Genomic DNA, 20890 nt, shown 5'->3' on the forward strand with positions numbered 1-20890 from the left:
AGACTTATCCTATATTTTCCTAATTTCTGTACAATGAAAACTCTTGTTAAAAACCCTGAACACCTTAGAAAAGTGCACTAAAATCTAGCTTGCAGAGAATAATAAATCATGATACTCTTTGAACTAATAATCACCTCTTTCTTCTTAGATTATCAACCCCACGTCTGAAAGGGTTCTGTCTCCTCTCTAAGGGAGGCATCAATAGCTATATGTTATTTCTCATAACATGAGGTGCTGGAACCATAGTATATAGTAACTTGTTACCATATTGCACTGAGCAGGTTTTCCATAATATCAAGAAGCAAAATATCCTCTGCTTTTTCAAGGTTTGTAACAGAGAGAGTCAGGTCAATTGTTTTATGAACAGTATGAAGTTTAATAAATATGTGACTTAAATGAATAACAGATTAATGGTACATGGATATCAAATGAACTATGACTCTGATTATTATAGATCCTAAAAAAATGATAAGAGAAAAAAATGTGTAATTATAGTCAGCCAACTAGAATTCTAACCCAGTGAAACAACCTATCTAATAAAGAGGGACTACCTTGCGAAGAGAAACCAAGATGGTGGCATAGGCAAACACCTAAACTGCTGCCTCGCACAACAATTTCAAAACTACAACTAAAAGACAGAACGGACACCATCCAGAACCACAGGAAAGCTGGCTGAGTGAAAATTCTACAACTAGAAGGAAAGAGAAAAGCTCACAGAGAATTGGAGGTACGGCAAAGGGTCTTTGTGCGCGCAGAGAGGAAGGGCGGCTGAGAGCCTGGCTGACTTTCTCTGGCAGAAGGGGGAAGGAAGCCTCCGACCGCACTGAACCCCAGTTCTGACTGCACTGAACCCCAGTTCCGGGCGAACCCCTGGGGACCCACGCTCTTACGGGGGGAGTCTGGACTCTCGGGCGGAGACTCGAGCTGGGAAAGGCAGAAGTCTGAAGGCGCACGCGGGCCAGTGCGCACAAAGGCTGCGGAGGTTGCCACAGGCTTTCCCTAGTGGAAGGGAGTCAGAGGAGCCTGACTGCACTGAGCCCCAGTTCTGACTGCAGTGAACCCCAGTTCCAGGCGAGCCCCTGGGGACCCACACTCTTGTGGGGGGAGTCTGGATTCTCGGGCGGAGACTCGGGAGCCGGGGAAGGCGGAGGACTGAAAGCGCGCGCGCGTGCCGGTGCGCACAAAGGCTGCGGAGGTTGCCACAGGCTTTCCCTAGTGGAAGGGAGTCAGAGGCTCCTGACGGCACTGAGCCCCAGTTCTGACTGCAGTGAACCCCAGTTCCAGGCGAGCCCCTGGGGACCCACGCTCTTGTGGGGGGAGTCTGGACTGTCAGGCGGAGACTCAAGCTGGGAAAGGCGGAGGACTGAAAGCGCACATGCGCGCAAGGGCAAGGCTGACAGGAAGCCAAGACTGAGACTCCACCCCATCCAAGCTGAGCACAGAGGCTACTGCAATTTGGCAAGTCTAATCCTATAAGGCTGTCTCCAGCACCGAACTTCTCCCAGCATAGACACAGCTGATCCTTACAGCCAACTGGCCCGGAGGTCAATTCTTCCCAGTGATACCAACAACAATAAAGACTTAATTACAACAAGGCTGTACACACAGTCCACAAAGGGGTGCACCAAGAGTGTCCACCTCAGGTTAACTGGGGAAGCAGACCCATTGGGCCATATTGGAAACCTAGCACAAATATCTACCTTACCAACTCAGGGAATCAATGAAAATGCGGGGTCAAAGAATCAGATCACAAACGAAAGAAATGGAGGAAAACAAACGACTGGATATAGAATTCAAAACCACGGTTATAAGACTTTTTAAGAATATCCTAGAAAAGGCCAACAAATATAACGAGACCCTCGAAGATATGAAAAAGGACCAACTAGAAATTAAATATACACTGACTGAAATAAAAAATATTATACAGAGACCCAGAAACAGAATAGAGGAACACAAGAATCAAGTCAAAGAATTGAAATACAAAAAAGCAAAAAACACTCAACCGAAAAAGCAAAAAGCAAAAAAATAAATCCAAAAAGTTGAAGATAATGTAAGAAGACTCTGGGACAACTTCAAGCATACCAACATCAGAATTATGGGGGTGCCAGAAGAAGAGAGAGAGCAAGATACTGAAAACCTATTTGAAGAAATAATGACAGAAAACTTCCCCCACCTGGTGAAAGAAACAGACTTACAAGTCCAGGAAGCACACAGAACCCCAAACAAAAGGAATCCAAAGAGGACCACACCAAGACACATCATAATTAAAATGCCAAGAGCAAAAGACAAAGAGAGAATATTAAAAGCAGCAAGGGAAAAACAGTTAATTACCTACAAGGAAGCACCCATACGACTGTCAGCTGACTTCTCAACAGAAACTATGCAGGCCAGACGGGAGTGGCAAGAAATTTTCAATGTGATGAATAGCAAGAACCTACAACCAAGATTTCTCTACCCAGCAAAGCAATCATTCAGAATTGAAGGGCAGATAAAGAGCTTCACAGATAAGAAAAAGCTGAAGGAGTTCATCACCACCAAACCAGTATTATATGAAATGCTGAAAGGTATTCTTAAAGAAGAGGAAGAAGAAAAAAGTAAAGAGAAAAATTATGAACAACAAATACATATCTATCAACAAGCGAACCTAAAAATCAAGTGAATTAAAAACCTGAGGAACAGAATAATCTGGTGAATATAATAGAATCAGGGGCATAGAAAGGGAGTGGACTGATAATTCTCAGGGGGAAAGGGGTATGGGGGGTTCATGAAGAGAATGGACAAAAATCATACACCTATGGATGAGGACAGTGCGGGGGAGGTAAGGGCAGAAGGTGGGGTGGGAAATGGGTGGAGGGGAGCTATGGGGGGAAAAAGGAGAAATAATTGTAATAATCTGAATAAAGATTTATTTTAAAAAAAATAAAAATAAAAAAAATAATAAAGAGGGACTATATTAACTGACCCTCACACCGTCACAAAGATAGTGGCGCCCTCAGCCAATAAGGAGGGAATACGCTAATTGACCGTGCCCACCCTCAAAGATGGCGGCGCCCTCAGCCAATAATGAGGGAATACGCTAATTGACCGTGCCCACCCTCAAAGATGGCGGCGCCCACAGCCACAAGATGGCGGCACCCAGTCCCCTCAGCCCCACCCGCGCGCCTGTCTCCGGAGTCCCCCCTTCCCTCAGCCCCCCAAGGCCGGCCCAAGGCACAGGCAAACCTCGGATGTCAGCTGCCCAGCCGCCCACGGCCACCCGAAGCTCAGGTAACCAGGGCTGGCCGAGGTTTGCACTGCCAGCAATGACAGCAGCAGAGGTGTGATGGGGCATCGCCTTCCCCTGATTGTCAGGTCACCTCCTGCCCCTGAGGGCTCCTGGACTGTGAGAGGGGGCAGGCCGGGCTGAGGGACCCCCCTCCAGTGCATGAATTTACATGCACCGGGCCTCTAGTCTATATATAAAAGCCTAAGCGACCGTCCAACCATACGACCGTCCAACCATTCGACCGTCTGCTACGATGTGCACTGACCACCAGGGGGCAGATGCTCAATGCACAGGCATGGAAACATGGAACAGACTGATGAATCTCAAGAGGAAAGAGGGGAGAGGGGAGGGTGGGAAGAGATTAACCGAAGATCTTATATACATACTAGAGGCCTGCGGGGATCAAGCCGAAACTGTGCACCGGGCCTCCGACATCCCCCAAGGGATCCCAGATTGTGAGAGGGCCCAGGCCAGGCCTAGGGATCCCACCGGTGCACCAGGCCTCCAGTTTAGTATGTAATAAAATATGTAAGAGTTACATCACATTAATTTGTGTTTCATTTGATCTGGACAATAATTCTGCTTATATACATTTAACTCTTCAAATCAGCTTGCAATAGGAAAAATTTAGAAGTAACATTCTTCACAGAGAAACCAAGATGGCGGCATAAGTAAACACCTGAAATTGCTGCCTCGCACAACCATTTCAAAACTACAACTAAAAGACAAAACGGACATCATCCAGAACCACAGGAAGGCTGGCTGAGTGGAAATTCTACAACTAGAAAGAAAGAAATTTCTAGAAAAGGCCGATAAATTTAGTGAGACCCTCGAGGATATGAAAAAGGACCAACTAGAAATTAAGCATACACTGACTGAAATAAAGAATAATAAACAGAGATCCAATAGCAGACTAGAGGATTGCACTGAGAGTCAGAGGAGGTACGGAAGTAAAGTGTGGAGGTACGGAAGCACGCGTGTGCACAGAGAGGGCTGGCAACTGAGGATGCGGTTATCTTTTTCAATTGGGAGAGAGACACAAGCTCCCGACTGCTCTGAACTCCAGTTCCAGGCGAGACCCTGGGGAGCCAGACTCATACGCGGAGAAATTGGACTGTCTGGCATCGGGCAGAACTTGAGGGCGGCTTTCTCTCAGAGGTGCTTGCAGCGATTACTGAGGAACACTGAGACCCGGAGGCCTCTTAGGGCAGGGCTGACGGGAAGCCATTGCTGTTTGTTCCGCCCTGAGACTCCGCCCCATCCAAGCTGTGCACAGAGGCTTTTGCATATGAATGGCCTGACCCTTTGCAATCTAAAAGTACCTAACAAGCCAAAACCGGTTTGGCTCAGTGGATAGAGCGTCAGCCTGCGGACTGAAAGATCCCAGGTTCGATTCCGGTCAAGGGCATGTAACTTGGTTGCGGGCACATCCCCAGTAGGAGGTGTGCAAGAGGCAGCTGATCGATGTTCCTCTCTCATCGATGTTTCTGACTATCTATCCCTCTTCCTTCCTCTCTGTAAAAAAATCAATAAAATATATTTAAAAAAAAAAATAAAAAATAAATAAATAAAAGTACCTAACAAACTGCAGCTGGGTCAGAAGACCCAGAACATCCAAAAGAAGTCCCAAGGCCCCACAGCAGCTTGCAGTGCTTCACAGCTGGGCCTCATCTGGGCACCTCCAAAACCCAAACAAAGAAGAGGAATCTGCAGATCTCTCTGAAGCTCCTGCTGGGTGGCCTCAGGCAGAGGCTAAATTAGCACCTCCTTGGAGATCCAGGAGCCAGTGTACCCAGTGGTCAGAGTGGGACCATCCAGATTACAACTCCTCAGATCCATAAGGGACACACTAAGGGGGCAGACTCAGTGAGCACCAAAGCCCCACTGAAGCAAGTCGTGCCTCATAAGGGTGTCTCCAGCACAGAAGTTCTCCCAGCGTAGACACAGCTGATTCTCACAGCCAATTGGCCTGGAGACCAATTCCTCCCAGTGATATCAACAACAATAAAGACTTAACTACAACAAGACTGTGCACACAGCCACAAAGGGGTGCACCAAGAGTGTCTACCTCAGGTAACTGGGGAGGCTGGGCCCTATAGGACACCTAGCACACAAAGCCACTCTATAAACTCAGGGAAGCAGCCAAAATTCAGAGACAAAGAAACAGGTCACAAATGAAAGAAATGGAGGAAAGCAAACTACTGGATATAGAGTTCAAAACCACGGTTATAAGATTTTTCAAGAATTTTCTAGAAAAGGTCGATAAATTTAGTGAGACCCTTGAGGATATGAAAAAGGATCAACTAGAAATTAAGCATACACTGACTGAAATAAAGAATAATATACAGAGATCCAACAGCAGACTAGAGGATCGCAAGAATCAAGTCAAAGATTTGAAATACGAAGAAGCAAAAAACACACAACCAGAAAAGCAAAAAGAAAAAAAAATCCAAAAATATGAAGATAGTATAAGGAGCCACTGGGACAACTTCAAGCATACCAACATCAGAATTATGGGGGTGCCAGAAGAAGAGAGAGAGCAAGATACTGAAAACCTATTTGAAGAAATAATGACAGAAAACTTCCCCCACCTGGTGAAAGAAATAGACTTACAAGTCCAGGAAGCGCAGAGAACCCAAAACCAAAGGAATCCAAAGAGGACCACACCAAGACACATCATAATTAAAATGCCAAGAACAAAAGACAAAGAGAGAATCTTAAAAGCAGCAAGAGAAAGTTAGTAACCTACAAGGAAGTACCCATAAGATTGTTAGCTGATTTCTCAACAGAAACTATGCAGGCCAGAAGGGAGAGGCAAGAAATATTCAAAGTGATGAATAGCAAGAACCTACAATGAAGATTTCTCTACCCAGCAAAGCTATCATTCAGAATTGAAGGGCAGATAAAGAGCTTCACAGATAAGAAAAAGTTAAAGGATTTCATCACCACCAAACCAGTATTATATGAAATGCTGAAAGGTATTCTTTAAGAAGAGGAAGAAGAAGAAAAAGGTAAAGATAAAAATTATGAACAACAAATACATATCTATCAACAAGTGAATCTAAAAATCAAGTGAATAAAAAATCTGAAGAACAGAATAAACTGGTGAATATAATAGAATCAGGGGCATAGAAAGAGTGGACTGACAATTCTTGGGGGTAAAGGGATGTGGGGGGTGGGGGAAGAGACTGGACAAAAATCATACACCTATGGATGAGGACAGTGGGGGAGGGGAGGAGTAAGGGCAGAGTGTGGGGTGGGAACTGGGTGGAGGGGGACTATGGGGGGGAAAAAGAGGAACAACTGTAATAATCTGAACAATAAAGATTTATTAAGAGATTAAAAAAAAAGAAGTAACTTTCTTTGTAACATACCTGATCCAGTTTAGCTTTCTTTAGTTTCTGCAGTGTTCTATCAGAGGTTAAAACTTTTGAACTGCTGTGAGCTTCAAAATATTCTTCTACTAAGTCACTCTGAAAACGCAAAGTCATTTCTTAGTTTCAGATATTTGCTTTATATCAGAACCAGACTGTAACAGTAGTGTAAAATAGGATATGTGAAATTCTGTATTTGGCATTCAGTATATTCTATTCAAAGCAACATAGATTTTGGACCAAGCAAATTTAACTGCAGTGATAACACTGAGAAACTTTTAGGACCATAAGAGTTAAAGCAATGACTGGACTGAAGTAGTCTACTCCCCAAAATAATTCTTAAGTCCCAACATATAATTTCCACTTCAACTTTATAAAGGAGGGGTTTACATATCAGAACCTTTGTCTTGCCTCACACAGTCTGAGTAAATCCTTTAATATCACTGCAATTGAAGCACTGTGAAAATGAGGAAGACATCAACAGCAAGGTAAAAAGACTTTCCTGCTATTATTACAGTAAAGTGGATTGGTACTTATTCTACTGATTTAGGGCAGGGCTAACCTCCATGGTGGCTATGGGATAAGAAGCCATCAAGCAGTAGGCTTCCTAACTGCTCTGAATCTTTACACAAAATACCAGGTTAATTAGCCTTTGCTCATGCCACGATGTCTATGGTTTTCTTCCAAACTGCTCAGCCTGGATCCATAGCCACATTACTTATTACTTACATTTACTTGAATATGTCAAAAACATTACAAAAAATAGAACTATATAAGAAGGTATACATTAAGAAATCTTGCCCTCAATTATCCAATCTATATTTTTAATTAAAAATTCCTTTTTATACAACTGACTTGAGATGTCACTTTCAGCATACATTACAGTATCTATAATAATAAAAGTGTAATATGCTAATTAGACCGGACATCCTTCTGGACAACCTTCCAGACTAAGCCGGGGCTGTGAGGTAAGCACGGGTCCTGGGTGCCTGCCAGCAGCCAGAGGGAAGCCCAGGTCCTGATTGCCTGCCGGCAGCCAGAGGGAAGCCCGGGTCCCAGGTGCCAGAGGGAAGCCGGTGCCGGCAGCCAGGGGAAGGATGGCCTACTCTTGCGCGAATTTCGTGCATCAGGCCTCTAGTTATTAGATAAACAGGGATACAGTCATGCCAAGACAGAAAGTCCAGAAATAGCTAAAGATACATGGGAATTTATGTGAAAGGCTGACAAAATAGAGAATTGAAGAAAAAAAGTATGCTGATTTTCCCATTTGAATCTCTTAAGGTAGCATATCTTTGCAAAAGTACACAATTTTTCTTGAAGGTTTAAGTCTCTCTCTTCACTTACTGTTTTATCTCTTTTCATTTTCTTAGAAGGTGTTGCTTTGTAAACAGGAGCTGAAACTACTCTATTCTGAGCTTGAGTCTTCGGGCTCAATATGACTTTATTAGTGTCCTCTTCAAATTCTTGTGCAACCTCTTCATCGTCCTCTGAGTTGGAAGCAGAATATTCACTTTCGCTGTCAGAATGAGACCTTGGGACTGTGGGGGGAAAAGCAATTGGGAAAATTTGACAGTTTGACAAGAGAGATATTGTGGGGTAACAGGAAGAATGTGGGCTTTGAAGAGAATCTGACTTCTGGTTTTGCCATTACTTGCTGGTGACTTCACCAGAACTAGTTACATTAAGTTTTTGGAGCACCAGTTTCCTCAATTATCAAGTGAGACTAATAGTGCCTAATTTAATGGAGCATTGTGAAGATTGCAGTGAAATGTATGAAAAGCAACTAATAATGCCTGACACATAGGATCTGTGGCAGAAACTGTCAGTCATACCTACTACCATGCTCTTTTCTTTTAATAAAAAGTCAGTGGGAAATAAAATACAGCCCTGGATGGTTTGGCTCAGTAGATAGAGCATCAGCCTACAGACTGAAGGTCAAGTGCACATACTGGGTTGCAGGCTCCATTTCCACTAGGGGGCGTGCAGGAGGCAGCAGATCAATGATTCTCTCTCATCATTGATGTGTCTATCTCCCTCTCCCTTTCTCTAAGAAATCAATAAAAATATACATTAAAAAAAAAGAAACACATACCTATTAATCTTTTCCTTAGACCACGAGTTGCTGTTGACATAAAGTCACTTTTATCATTGTTCTGTTTAAAAATAAAGAAAAATATAGTTTAAATAGTCAAATAATGATGATGACATGGAAATTAATGATGGATCTGAGTGAAAGAGGCTAGAAAAGAAAAATATTTTGTTTTCAATAGACCCGTGGTTGGCAAACTCGTTAGTCAACAGAGCTGCAGTTTGCCAACCGCTGCAATACACTAATTAGAACTAAAGGAACCTAGTTCCTAGAACCAGAAGACAATGACAAATGAATTTGTTTAGGGTGGGGGAGGACGGGACACAACAAAAATGATACAACCAATTCCAAGATTCCTAGAGTGATTCTATCAGTTGTATTCTAGGTATCTGTAAAGTATGTATGTACTTTTTTATTATTACATAAAGAAAAAACATAAGTATATCAACCTTTTGAAATATTTTTCACCCATCAGATTAGCAGAATTTTCTTTGTTAAAAGGTAGCCCTAACCGGTTTGGCTCAGTGGCTAGAGCGTCGGCCTGCGGACTAAAAGGTCCCAGGTTGGATTCCGATCAAGGGCATGTAACTTGGTTGTGGGCACATACCGAGTAGGGAGTGTGCAGGAGGCAGCTGATTGATGTTTCTTTCTCATCGATGTTTCTAACTCTCTATCCCTCTCCCCTTTCCTCTCTGTAAAAAAAATCAATAAAATATATTTTTTTTAAAAAGGTATTTATGTCCATTGATGATGAGTAAACAAGGAAATAGGCATTCCTATACATATAGCAATGGGACTTTTATTATTTTTTATAGTATTTAAAAAAATTTATTTTATTTTTTAATATATTTTTTATTGTTGATAGTATTACAGATGTCTCCCATTTTCCCTCCATTTACCTTTTTTCCTTTTTTTTTTTTTTTTAAAATACCGTCCCCTTTATCTTTTTGTGTGTGTGTTTTGTTGTTGTTAATCCTCACTGGAGGATATTTTTCCATTTATTTTTAGACCAAGTGGAAGGGAGGGGGAGAGACACAGAGAGAATAACATCAATGTGAGAGAGACAGACTGATTGGTTGCCTCCTGCATGCACCTGAACCAGGGCCAGGGCCAGAGATCGAGCCTGCAGCCTTGACCGAAATTGAACCCAGGATCCTTCAGTCCACGGGCCGAAACTCTATCCACTGAGCCAAACTAGCTAGGGCCCTCCTTTATCTTTTAATATGTGGAAATTTACTGGTGTTAAAGTATCACATTTTGTGAGGAGGAGAAAAACAGAAATTTATATTTTTTGCTTCTGTATTTTTAAGTGTTTAAACATTTTACAAAGTAAAAAGTATATTTTTCTTTTCCTCACAGAATATAAAACTTTTAACATCATTACATTTCTAGCACATTAAAATGCCCACTATTGTTTACATGTTAATTTTTAAGTATACTGATAAAAAAATAAAGTACCCTTGTTTTTGGGTAATATGAAACTACTAGAGGCCCAGTGCACGAAATTCGTGCATGGGGGGATCCCTCAGCCCGGCATGCACCCACTCCAATCCAGGACCCCTTGGGGGATGTCCGACTGCCGGTTTAGGCCCCATCACGCAGGGGCCTAAACCGGCAGTCGGACGTCCCTCTCGCAATCCAGGAACTCTGGCTCCTAACCACTTGCCTGCCTACCAGCTTGATCGCCGCCTAACCGCTCCCTTGGAAATACCAGGGATAATTCTAACACAAAAAAGGCATGCAGTAGGGTCCAAAAGACCTGCCTTCATTTCCCAACTTTCCTCCTTCTTATCTAGGTGAACTTAGACAAGTCATTTCACCTCTCTGAACCTCAGATTCTTCATTTATAAGTTAGGTATTTAATTGGCAAATACCTGTCAATTATAAAGCACTATACAAATCAAGAGATGAAATCTCTATTTTTCAACTTGTTTTACTTTGTAACACTAAGGTTTTTGCTAGTTTTTCAGTCAATTGCTTACCTTCAACTGAACTTCATCTGAAGTTGAATGCCCTAAAGAATGAAACAAAAAGCCATTACTTACTATAAATACTTCACTTTTCATCACAGTCTCGTTTCATTAAAAGCAAAGTTGCAGTTTCTACCCAGAAGCCATCACATATTACTGAATTCTCAATTAATTGTATCTCCACTAGAGGCTGAATTATTGTTATTAATTACATGATTACTCTGATTAGTGACAGCTGTGTCTTGCACTTCCATAGCATTCATATAACAAGAAAAAATGGAGCCCTTTTCATTGTTCATTATTTTAGGAGGACACAGTTCAACCTAGTTCGAATGGGTCACTCAAAAACAACTGCTGCACAGTTATCCACAAATTGTAAGTGTTATTTCAAATAATATGTGCCAAAGCAAATCTTCTATGAACAATTGGCTACCTCAAGCAAATGACAACAGAATGGTTTTTTTTTAACAACAGGATTTTACGACTGTTTCTATCAATCTGTACAACTTCAACCAGCACAGATCTTTATTGATAGCTAAACATAGGTATACTAAGGCACACAGGTTGTTGAATGAATTTTCAGAATAGAAAATAAAATACATAAATATGTACTCATAACAAGGAAAAAAAAGTGACATACTATAACTTGAAGCAACTATGAAAACCCTCTTCAAATAACTGAGGTAAAATCTTACCCTTGCTACATTGAGGAATGTTTGTCATAATTTCAGGATCATTCTTCAAATTGAATGACACATTTTTTCTTGGTGTTTTTGCTAGTTCTGAAGCTGTAAACAGAACAAAGATATAAAATACCTTTTAACAGACAATAGATGAAAAGAGGAAATAGCTTTATTTCACTTACATAAAATCTTAAAGAAAAAAAAAGAAACCTGCCTGCTACTATTACCTTCTACTTAAAAAAAAGGGGGGGGGGGAGGGACTTGAATTTGTGTAAATTAAAGCCACGTTACTGACTCAAACTCTAGCTAACCTATTTCACAGTTTTATCCCCCAGTCTTGAAACTGACCCAAGATACTCATAAGAGTCCCCACAAATGCACTGGCTTCTTTTTCTGAACGTCCTTGGTTCTCTGTATTATTCATTAGAGATTTTCAATCTTTCTTTGAAATTAATCTTTTATTTGGGTTCAGTAACATTATCCTGATCCCCTGGCTACTTTTTTTTCACTGTCCTCATCCTCCCCAACAGTCTACCTGTACATTTGTCTAAGGTTCAGGCGTTGATCTTCTCATTACACCTGAACAATATGCCATTTTGGATAAAAGATTGCTGATCCACAGGATATGGAAAAAACTTCACAACAAAAAGCCACAGATAAAGTAACTTAGCTGACTGAGATCATTTTGGTTTTACATTGAAACAAAATTATTCTATGTGCTTTTAAATAATTAAACTACAAAAGGATCAAGGGGGGAAAAGGAAGCGTTCAAAAGGAAAAAGAATAAGAGTCATCCATGTATGGTTATTTACTCTAATAATAAAAAATTAGGGCATATATGCATGTTTTTTTATTTTCATTTTCCTAACCATTCATTTGCACACCTGGTCTGTAACATATTGGAAATTTTAAAGTAAAATTCCTCTTTGCCGAATGATAGCTTCTCATCAGGTCATTTATTATCTGATCCTATGTAACCAATCTATTTTCCATTTCCCTAAAGTCATCTTTCTTTTTTTAAAAAATATATTTTATTGATTTTTTACAGAGAGGAAGGGAGAGGGAGAGAAAGTTAGAAACATCGATAAGAGAGAAACATCAATTAGCTGCCTATTGCACACCTCCTACTGGGGATGTGCCTGCAACCAAGGTACATGCCCCTGACCAGAATCGAACCTGGGACCCTTCAGTCCCCAGGCCAACGCTCTATCCACTGAGCCAAACCGGTTAGGGCCCATTTCCCTAAAGTCATCTTTCTACAAGTTGGTTGAACTCCTCCCCATCCTTTCTACTAGGCTCTTTCATTTGCATTTAGCTACTCATCCTGGACATGTTTCCTGTATTTTACAAAGCTTTCCAATCTAACCCCTAGTCTACTTCTAGCCCTCCATCATGTTTAGCTCAATTGTATTTAATCATCATTTATACTCAGGTAATAGATGATTTTCTGACAGGTCATAAGTTATTTAAAGATATGAAGGCATTCTATGTATTGGTATATTTAAATGTAAACACAATTAGCAATAATACTTAAAAGTAAAAGAAGCTCTTTAAAGAGCATCACAACAGAGGTCCTAACTAAACACAGATGTTGGAAAACATAATTAGTCTCAAATTATCCAGAAAGCTATCTTTTCATGACATGACGGAAATACACAACATAATATTTAAGTTTCCTGCAACACATACACATATCCTCATGGTTATGGGCATGCTGATGATCTGCTTGGAGAACTTCTACTTGATTACTTCTCTAGGGTTGCACTATTAGTTCCCCTCTTTCTCCAATGGTCTTTGTCCTGCTTCACTACCCTAGGGCAGGGGTGGGGTATGTAGGGCCGCCAGATAAGGCTCGAGAAATCTTTTGGTCTGGCCCTGCCAAGACATTAGGGGTGAGTTAATTAAATATTTGACCAAATATAGCAGGCTAATTTTTAAGCTGATAATTTTGTATGGCCCATGAATGATGTTATAAATATCCAAATGGCCCTTGGCAAAAAAGGTTCCCCACCCCTAGCCCAGGGCTTCATTTTGATCTTGGTGTCTATCTGATCCTCCCTCTAATAACCACATTAGCATTTTTCTGGTTTTTCAGAGATACTCTACAGAATTCAGTCATTTTTCACAGATCGAAAAACTTTTACTTTCTTAATGTATATAAACACAGCAATTAATGTAAATTACTGTATGTACAACATTACGTTAAAAATTAATAATATTACACCTCTCAGAAAAACTGAATTTTATAAATGATTGAATCATATTATTTACAGAACTAGGTCTTTTTTTTTTTTTTTTTTTAAATATATTTTATTGGTATTTTACAGAGAGGAAGGGAGAGGGATAGAGAGCTAGAAACATCGATGAGAGAGAAACATCGATCAGCTGCCTCCTGCACACCTCCCACTGGGGATGTGCCCGCAACCAAGGTACATGCCCTTGACCGGAATCGAACCCGGGACCCTTCAGTCCGCAGGCCGATGCTCTATCCACTGAGCCAAACCGGTTTCGGCTTTTTTTTTTTTTTTTTTTAACCCTTATCAAAAGATTAAAGAGAGGAAGAAAGAGAAATATCGATTGGAACATGCCCCAACTGGGAACGAACCTGCAACCCAGGCCTGTGCCTTGACTGGGAATTGAACTGGCAAACTTTCAGTACACCAGACAATGTTCAACCAACTCCCCACTCCAGTTGGGCCAGAAACAGTTCTTATTACTTCTTACATGCTCCTCATTAGTGTCAATACTTAATAAGAGTGATTTTCACTTGACCTTGAACATTTATATGGTCATTGGCATAAAAATATACCACTTAAGAAATATACGTTGGTGCTTTATAATGATAGATTACAAGCCCTCTTATAAAATCACTAGAGCCCCAGTGCACGAATTCATGCATGGGCGGGGTCCCTCGGCCTGGCCGGCGATCTGGGCCTATTGGGGCGGCTAGGGGGAAGGACTGCGGGAGGCTGGCTGGTTGCAGGAGGTTGGCTGTGAGAGTGCACTGCGCATCTGCCCCCTGGTGGTCAGTGCACATCGTAGCGACCAGTCACAGTCACTTAGGCTTTTATATATATAGACTAGAGGCCCAGCACACGAAATAGTGCACGGTTAGGGTCCCTAGGCCTAGCTGAGATCAGGGCCATGTCCACCACCCCGCGTTGCTCCTCCACCTCTGCGGCCCTCCCTGCCACAACGTTCCTCCGTCTCTGCCCTGCTCCTCCGCCCCACGAAGCTCCACGCTCACAGCCCCCGCCCCGCAACGCTCCTCCGCCTCAGCCGCCCATGAAGCTCCACGCTCACAGCCCCCGCCCCGCAACGCTCCTCCACTCTCACAGCCCCCGCCCCACGAGGCTCCTCCGCCTCAGCCGCCCACGAAGCTCCACGCTCACAGCCCCCGCCCCGCAACGCTCCTCCACTCTCACAGCCCCCGCCCCACGAGGCTCCTCCGCCTCAGCCGCCCATGAAGCTCCACGCTCACAGCCCCCGCCCCGCAACGCTCCTCCACTCTCACAGCCCCCGCCCCACGAGGCTCCTCCGCCTCAGCCGCCCACGAAGCTCCACGCTCACAGCCCCCGCCCCACGAGGCTCCCCAGCCTCAGCCGCCCAGCCGCTGAGCGAGAACAGTCGTTTGGTCATCCTGGTCGTCACGGACACTGGCTTTTTATATAGATAGATTACATTTTACCAGGAAAACCTCACTATAATGGACTAATTTTCAAGCAAGAGGTGTCTGTTAAAGCCGAAAATCCGTTATACAATAAATAAAGTAGGTTTTCCAAATGTGCATGTTAAAAAATTAACAAATTAGCTAGTTCACCTGTTTTTAATTATGTAGACACATTTGTGTAATTAAAATTAAGTATGTATGAAGTTTAATGTCACAGAAAAGTTTTCTATAAGTCTTACTGTACTTTTAAATTTATACTGAATAGGTCTATTAAATGCATGCATGATTCACCAGTTGCTGCAAGTAAACAAATGTACACAGCTGGGGCTGTTTAATGCACATGGGAACATCTGTAGCACCGTTAAAACTACTGCAGAAAGTAATGTCTGGGACCACAGAACCAATTACCGCGGTGTGATCACGTACAAACAATTTGCTGAACACTGTTTGTGAACAGTGATTCTTGGATTTAAATATGTAGACTATAGTTGTAGATAAATAGTACTTATTAATGTCAGCAAAATTACTACAGTGTTTTCTCCAACGTATGACCTATTCGCTAAAATTTGTTAAAAATAACAGTGAAATAACAAAAATATAACCTGTTAATTTATATAAGCAAATCTTGGTTAAAAGCATTTTAAAACTAACAGGGTGTTAATTTTCATGTATGAAATATGGACTGGAAATTTTGTTCATTAAATCCAAAGTCTGTTAAATTGAGGTCCGCAAAATCAAGGATTTACTGTCTTCCTAGAATTTCATATGCTTATGGACCATCTTAATTTTCAAAATGCTTTCACGTGTTATTTTCTTTGACAGTTTAATTTTAATGTTTCATGCAACTTATTACAGTCTAATTCTCTGAAAATCAGTAATTCATGTGTAATTGGTATAAATGGTAACCTGGGTAAAAAAATGTTAGAAGAGCACATTCCCAACACTTCTATATATAATGTAAAACTCTTATGTAACAAATTCAGAATATTCCTCACATACTGAACAAAACCTTGCTAAGAACCTACGCTAGAGGTTGTGGGAAGAAAAGGAAGACAGGGTTCCTACTATTAGAAGCTTGTAATCTAGCTGAGCACAGAAGACATCTGAACACATAAAAAACAAAAACTAATAACTTTAGGTATGCTCAATAACATACAATGACATCCCTCATCATTCTTTTAGGGAATGCAATGGGGAATGTGGTTAAACACACCTTCTTAGAAAAGGTGAATAGTGATTACAAAAATCAGCATACCTAATTTAGCCATCTTTTCAGGGTGTTTCCTATTCTGAAAAGAATAAACTTTATTCCCACCAACGGTAGCAGAGCCATTTTTCAAAGATTCTGAAAGAAAAAACATGTGTTTAGAAAAAATTGAATTAACAGAAAAGATAAAATTTTAACTAAAAACTTAAATTTGTACCCATCACTGCCTTAAAGGTTTAACAATATACATAAAATATTTTAAAATAAAAAAATACACAACAGTCTATGATACTGTTTATATAATTTTTTTTTAATTTTACTTTTTTAATATATATTTTTATTGATTTCAGAGTGGAAGGGAGAGGGACAGAGAGATAGAAACATCAATGATGAAAGAGAATCATTGGTTGACTGCCTCCTGCACGCCCCCTACTGGGGGCCAAGCCTGCATTTCGGGCATGTGCCCTGCCTGATTGGGAATCCAACTGTAACCTCCAGGTTCATAGGTCAACATTCAACCACTGAGCCACATCAGCCAGGCTCCATTGATTTTTAGAGAGAGTGGAAGGGAGGGAGGAAGAGAGAGAGAAACATGGATGTGAGAGAGACACATAATTGGCTGCCTTCTGCACACACCCTGCAAACCAAGTATGTGCCTTTAACTAGGAATCGAACCCACAATCCTTCAATCCCTAGCTGGGGTGTGTGTGGGAGGCAAATGATTGATGTTTCTCTTTCTCTCTCTCATCCCCTTCCTCTCTCTAAAAATCAATTTAAAAAAAACCTAAAAACTGTATAGAAAAAAATCTATAGTAGAAACTCAGTACTTCCCACCTTTTCATCTACAGAGAAAAAACCTGAAGTAATGCATTTCTCATGAGAAATATATTAATATAGCACCCACATGAAAAGAGTGCTGGAGATGGATGGTGGTGATTGTAGCACAACATTTTGAATGTATTTAATACAACTGAACTGTACTCTTAAAAATGGTTCAGATGGTAAATTTCATGTTATGTGTATTTATAGTAAAAGAAAAATTTTTGGAAAAAATAATATGGCACACCATTGCCTAACCTGCCAAACTACTTTATTATATCGTGCAAAGCAATTTTGGCTATTTATAAGTATACGTTCCCCATCTCTCCCCAAGTACCTTGAACATCTCGTCCTAAAACTTCCACATAGTTCTTATCTTTTAAGACTTCCATGCCATCTTCCTCCAAATCATATTCCGGCTTCTTTATTATTTTTTTTGTGTTGACTAAAAGTTGAGGTCGCTCCTTTTTAAATTTAGCTCCTATAAGAACACCCAAATAATTAGAACATGACAGGTCTAAATTCTTTCTAAATATTACATTTAAATAAGTAAAATAATTATACTACTTATATTGTCATTACTAAAAGGATGAGAAAAAATTCAGTATTTTTCTCTTTAATTAAAGAAGATCAAGGTAATAGTGAAGTGACTTGTGCTTTATGAAATTATTTCAAATTAGTTAAAAATATAATCTGACCACTCTTCCACTTATATAACTAAGTTTAAAAAAAATAAAACCTTGAAAGTGTATTATCACCACTATTGATTATTTCATACTAGAGACCTGGTGCATGAAAATTCATGCACTGGAGGGGGGGTCCCTCAGCCCGGCCTGCCCCCTCTCACAGTATGGGAGCCCTCAAGGGCAGGAGGTGACCCAGCGATCACGGGAAGGCAACCCCCTATCACACCTATGCTGCTGCCACTGCTAGCAGTGCAGGCCTCAGCCGGCCCTGGTTACCTGAGCCGCGGGCGGCCCTGGGCAGCTGGGCAGCCACCATCTGAGGCTTGCCTGTGCCTTGGGCTGGCCCTGGGCAGCTGGGCAGCTGCCATCCAAGGCTTGCCTGCACCTCAGGCCAGCCCTGGGCGGCTGGGGGGCTCCGGAGGCAGGCACACAGCAAGGCCGGGCTCACCGGGCTGAGGGGACTGGGCGGTGCCATCTTGTGGCTGTGGGCGCCGCCATCTTTGAGGGCATGGCAGTCAATTAGCATATTACCTCCTTATTGGCTGTGGGCATCGCCATCTTTGAGGGCAGGGCAGTCAATTAGCATAGTCCCTCCTTTATTGGCTGTGGGCGCCACCATCTTTGCAACGGCGTGAGGGTCAATTAGCATATTCCCTCTTTATTAGATAGGGTTAGATACGGCTTATTTTTATTTTTCAATAAAGTTTGAAAGGAGTAAACTAAAAAGTAAAGTAGTTTTTTACAATCTTACTAGATTAAATACTTTGCTATATTTGAAAAATAGAGAGCTATATTTTAATAAGTGAAATAATCTATAACCATTACTTATTACCTCCTTCTCTATCAAGAATGTGATTAAGAACATCATCATCTCCCACAAACCGAACCTCCAGCACTTTGTCTTCCTTTAACTCCAATTTATTCATCATTGCCAACCTAAACAAAAGCAATAAAGCACTCAAAAGAGATGAAAAATTCTTACCAACAGCCAAAGAAATTAAACACTAACATAATGAATAGATGTATAACATTTTGAAAAGTCTTTAAGTATGAAAAATATAATATGCATTATTGCATTAGTATTATGTTTTTTATAATAGGTAATTAAATGCCTTATCTGAAAAATAAAAGAGGAAGTGGTTCCTGGGATTTGAAAAAAGCTAAATCCAATCAAGACAACTAAAATGTAGCAGGAAAAAAATTCTGTCTACAAAGAAAGCTCTAATCAACGTACAGAATAACATTACCAGAAAGGGAATGGTTAACACACGAGTTTAGAAAATGTGCAACCAGCCCTGACCGGTTTGGCTCAGTGGATAGAGCGTCGGCCTGTGGACTGAAGGGTCCCAGGTTCGATTCCGGTCAAGGGCATGTACCTTTGTTGCTGGCATGTCCCCAGTGGGGGGTGTGCAAGAGGCAGCTGATCGATGTTTCTCTCTCATCGATGTTTCTGGCTCTCTGTCCCTCTCCCTTCCTCTCTGTAAAAAATCAATAAAATATATTTAAAAAAAAGAAAAGAAAATGTGCAACCAAAGAATATGGATTGGTGGATTTTAATTTCTGCTCTCTAGGAATTAATATAGTCCATTCAAAGAAGTCTGTATATTTCACTGGTGTGCCAAGCCTGGATCAAATAATCCTCAAGACCTCCTTTTACTATTACTGCATGCTTACCAAACAACTTTACAAATATAAATATGGCTTTCTAGGTATCTTGGTAACTAAATAGTAAACATAAAACTTTCCAATATTTTACAGTTAGTTCTTCATTGAGCAAACATGAGTTTGGCAGACAAAAGATTAATCAACTCTAGCTACTCTGACAAAAGTTAGCTTCATAACTTATAAGACCAATAGCCTGATATTAATTAACTAGTGGCCCGGTGCATGAAATTCGTGCACATTAAAAGGGGATTAATTAGAGGAAGTAATTTAATATTGCTATTTGCCCTTTCTCTATAATAGAAGTGTCAGAGATGAAAGAAAATTAGTAAAATGTATATAAAAACCTTCCTCCTGTCAGAGTCTGGGGCACACCATGGGACCCAGAGTCAAGTCCCCACCCACCCACATGCACCTCTAAATCCCATGAGACCCAGACCCGGCCGGCCCACCCCCATTGGGCTAGATCCAGACCCAGCCAGTCCCACCCTTGTCAAGCCCCGCCGGGCAGGGGGCGTAGCCTCAGGTCCCCTGGCCCAGTGCCAGGACAGGGGGCATGGCCTGAGGTCCCCCAGCCCAGACCAGGGTGGGGTGTGTGCCTTGAGGTCCCCTGTCAAGCCCCGCTGGGTGGGGGGCACGGCCTGAAGTCCCTTGTCAAGCCCTGCTGGGTGGGGGGCACGGCCTGAGGTCCCTTGTCAAGCCCTGCCGGGGCAGGGGGGCATGGCCTCAGGTCCCCTGGACTGGTGCCAGGGTGGGGGGCGTGGCCTGAGGTCCCCTATCAAGCCCCACAGGGGTGGTAGAGGGCGTAGCCTCAGGTCCCTGCTGATTGCTCGTTAAGGCTCCTTATGGGAACTTGGCCTCAGCTGTGAGTGCAGCCATCTTTGTGACAGAGTGATGGTCAATTAGCATATTCCCTCTTTATTAGATAGGGTGATTCCAATTAACTGCAAGCTAATCAGTTTACCCCCAAAATGATTTTCCCCCTCTCTAATAAATACTACTTTTACCTTTTCTCCTGACAAGAGGAACTACTGACTGTGCCCCTCATGAGTCAGTTATTTGCATGGAGACAGACAACTTACTAAATGTTGTAACTAGCACTCAATGACTTCCCTTAATTTTCATTTACCTTTAAAGGTGCTACACATTCTGCAGGTGGAAAATTCAAGTGCAGTCACCTGTAATTGAAACAAGAACTCAGCCAGCGTCAGCTAATAGGAAAACAAAAGCAACCAGAGAAGGCGATGGGTTTTAACAAACAAGATAAATAGATAAATGCAGTTCTTACAAAGTCAAAGTCATTATGATAGCAGAGTCCAGGGTAAAATGACCATTACCATTTTGGCCAGGAAACCTTAGTAACTGAGACCTGGATCGGCGGTGGATACAGGGAAGAGGCCAAATTTTGAGCACATACTGCGCTAGACACAGTTCTGAATATTCTCCATGTATTCTCATTTAATCC

General features: G+C 41.7%; 1 protein-coding gene across 3 annotated transcripts in view; it reads right to left on the reverse strand.

Annotated features, from left to right (window-relative positions):
• The window catches only part of ORC2 (origin recognition complex subunit 2), a 35072-nt gene that overhangs the window by 12439 nt on the left and 1743 nt on the right, over positions 1–20890 (reverse strand). The window contains exons 2-10 of one of the 3 annotated variants that reach the window (XM_080668018.1): positions 20555–20603; positions 18596–18699; positions 17415–17558; positions 16307–16396; positions 11394–11486; positions 10711–10742; positions 8732–8792; positions 7984–8177; positions 6640–6738 (exon numbers count right to left, since the gene is read on the reverse strand). In XM_080668018.1, the coding sequence (XP_080524144.1) occupies positions 6640–6738; positions 7984–8177; positions 8732–8792; positions 10711–10742; positions 11394–11486; positions 16307–16396; positions 17415–17558; positions 18596–18692 (810 nt within the window). In that variant the 5' untranslated portion in view covers positions 18693–18699; positions 20555–20603. Of the gene's footprint in view, positions 1–6639; positions 6739–7983; positions 8178–8731; positions 8793–10710; positions 10743–11393; positions 11487–16306; positions 16397–17414; positions 17559–18588; positions 18700–20554; positions 20604–20890 lie in introns of all 3 variants that reach the window. The other 2 variants (XM_080668020.1, XM_080668019.1) reach the window with 2 other exon arrangements.

This window comes from Plecotus auritus, assembly GCF_963455305.1.
Source record: "Plecotus auritus genome assembly, chromosome: 5".
Classification (NCBI taxonomy): Eukaryota; Metazoa; Chordata; class Mammalia; order Chiroptera; family Vespertilionidae; genus Plecotus; species Plecotus auritus.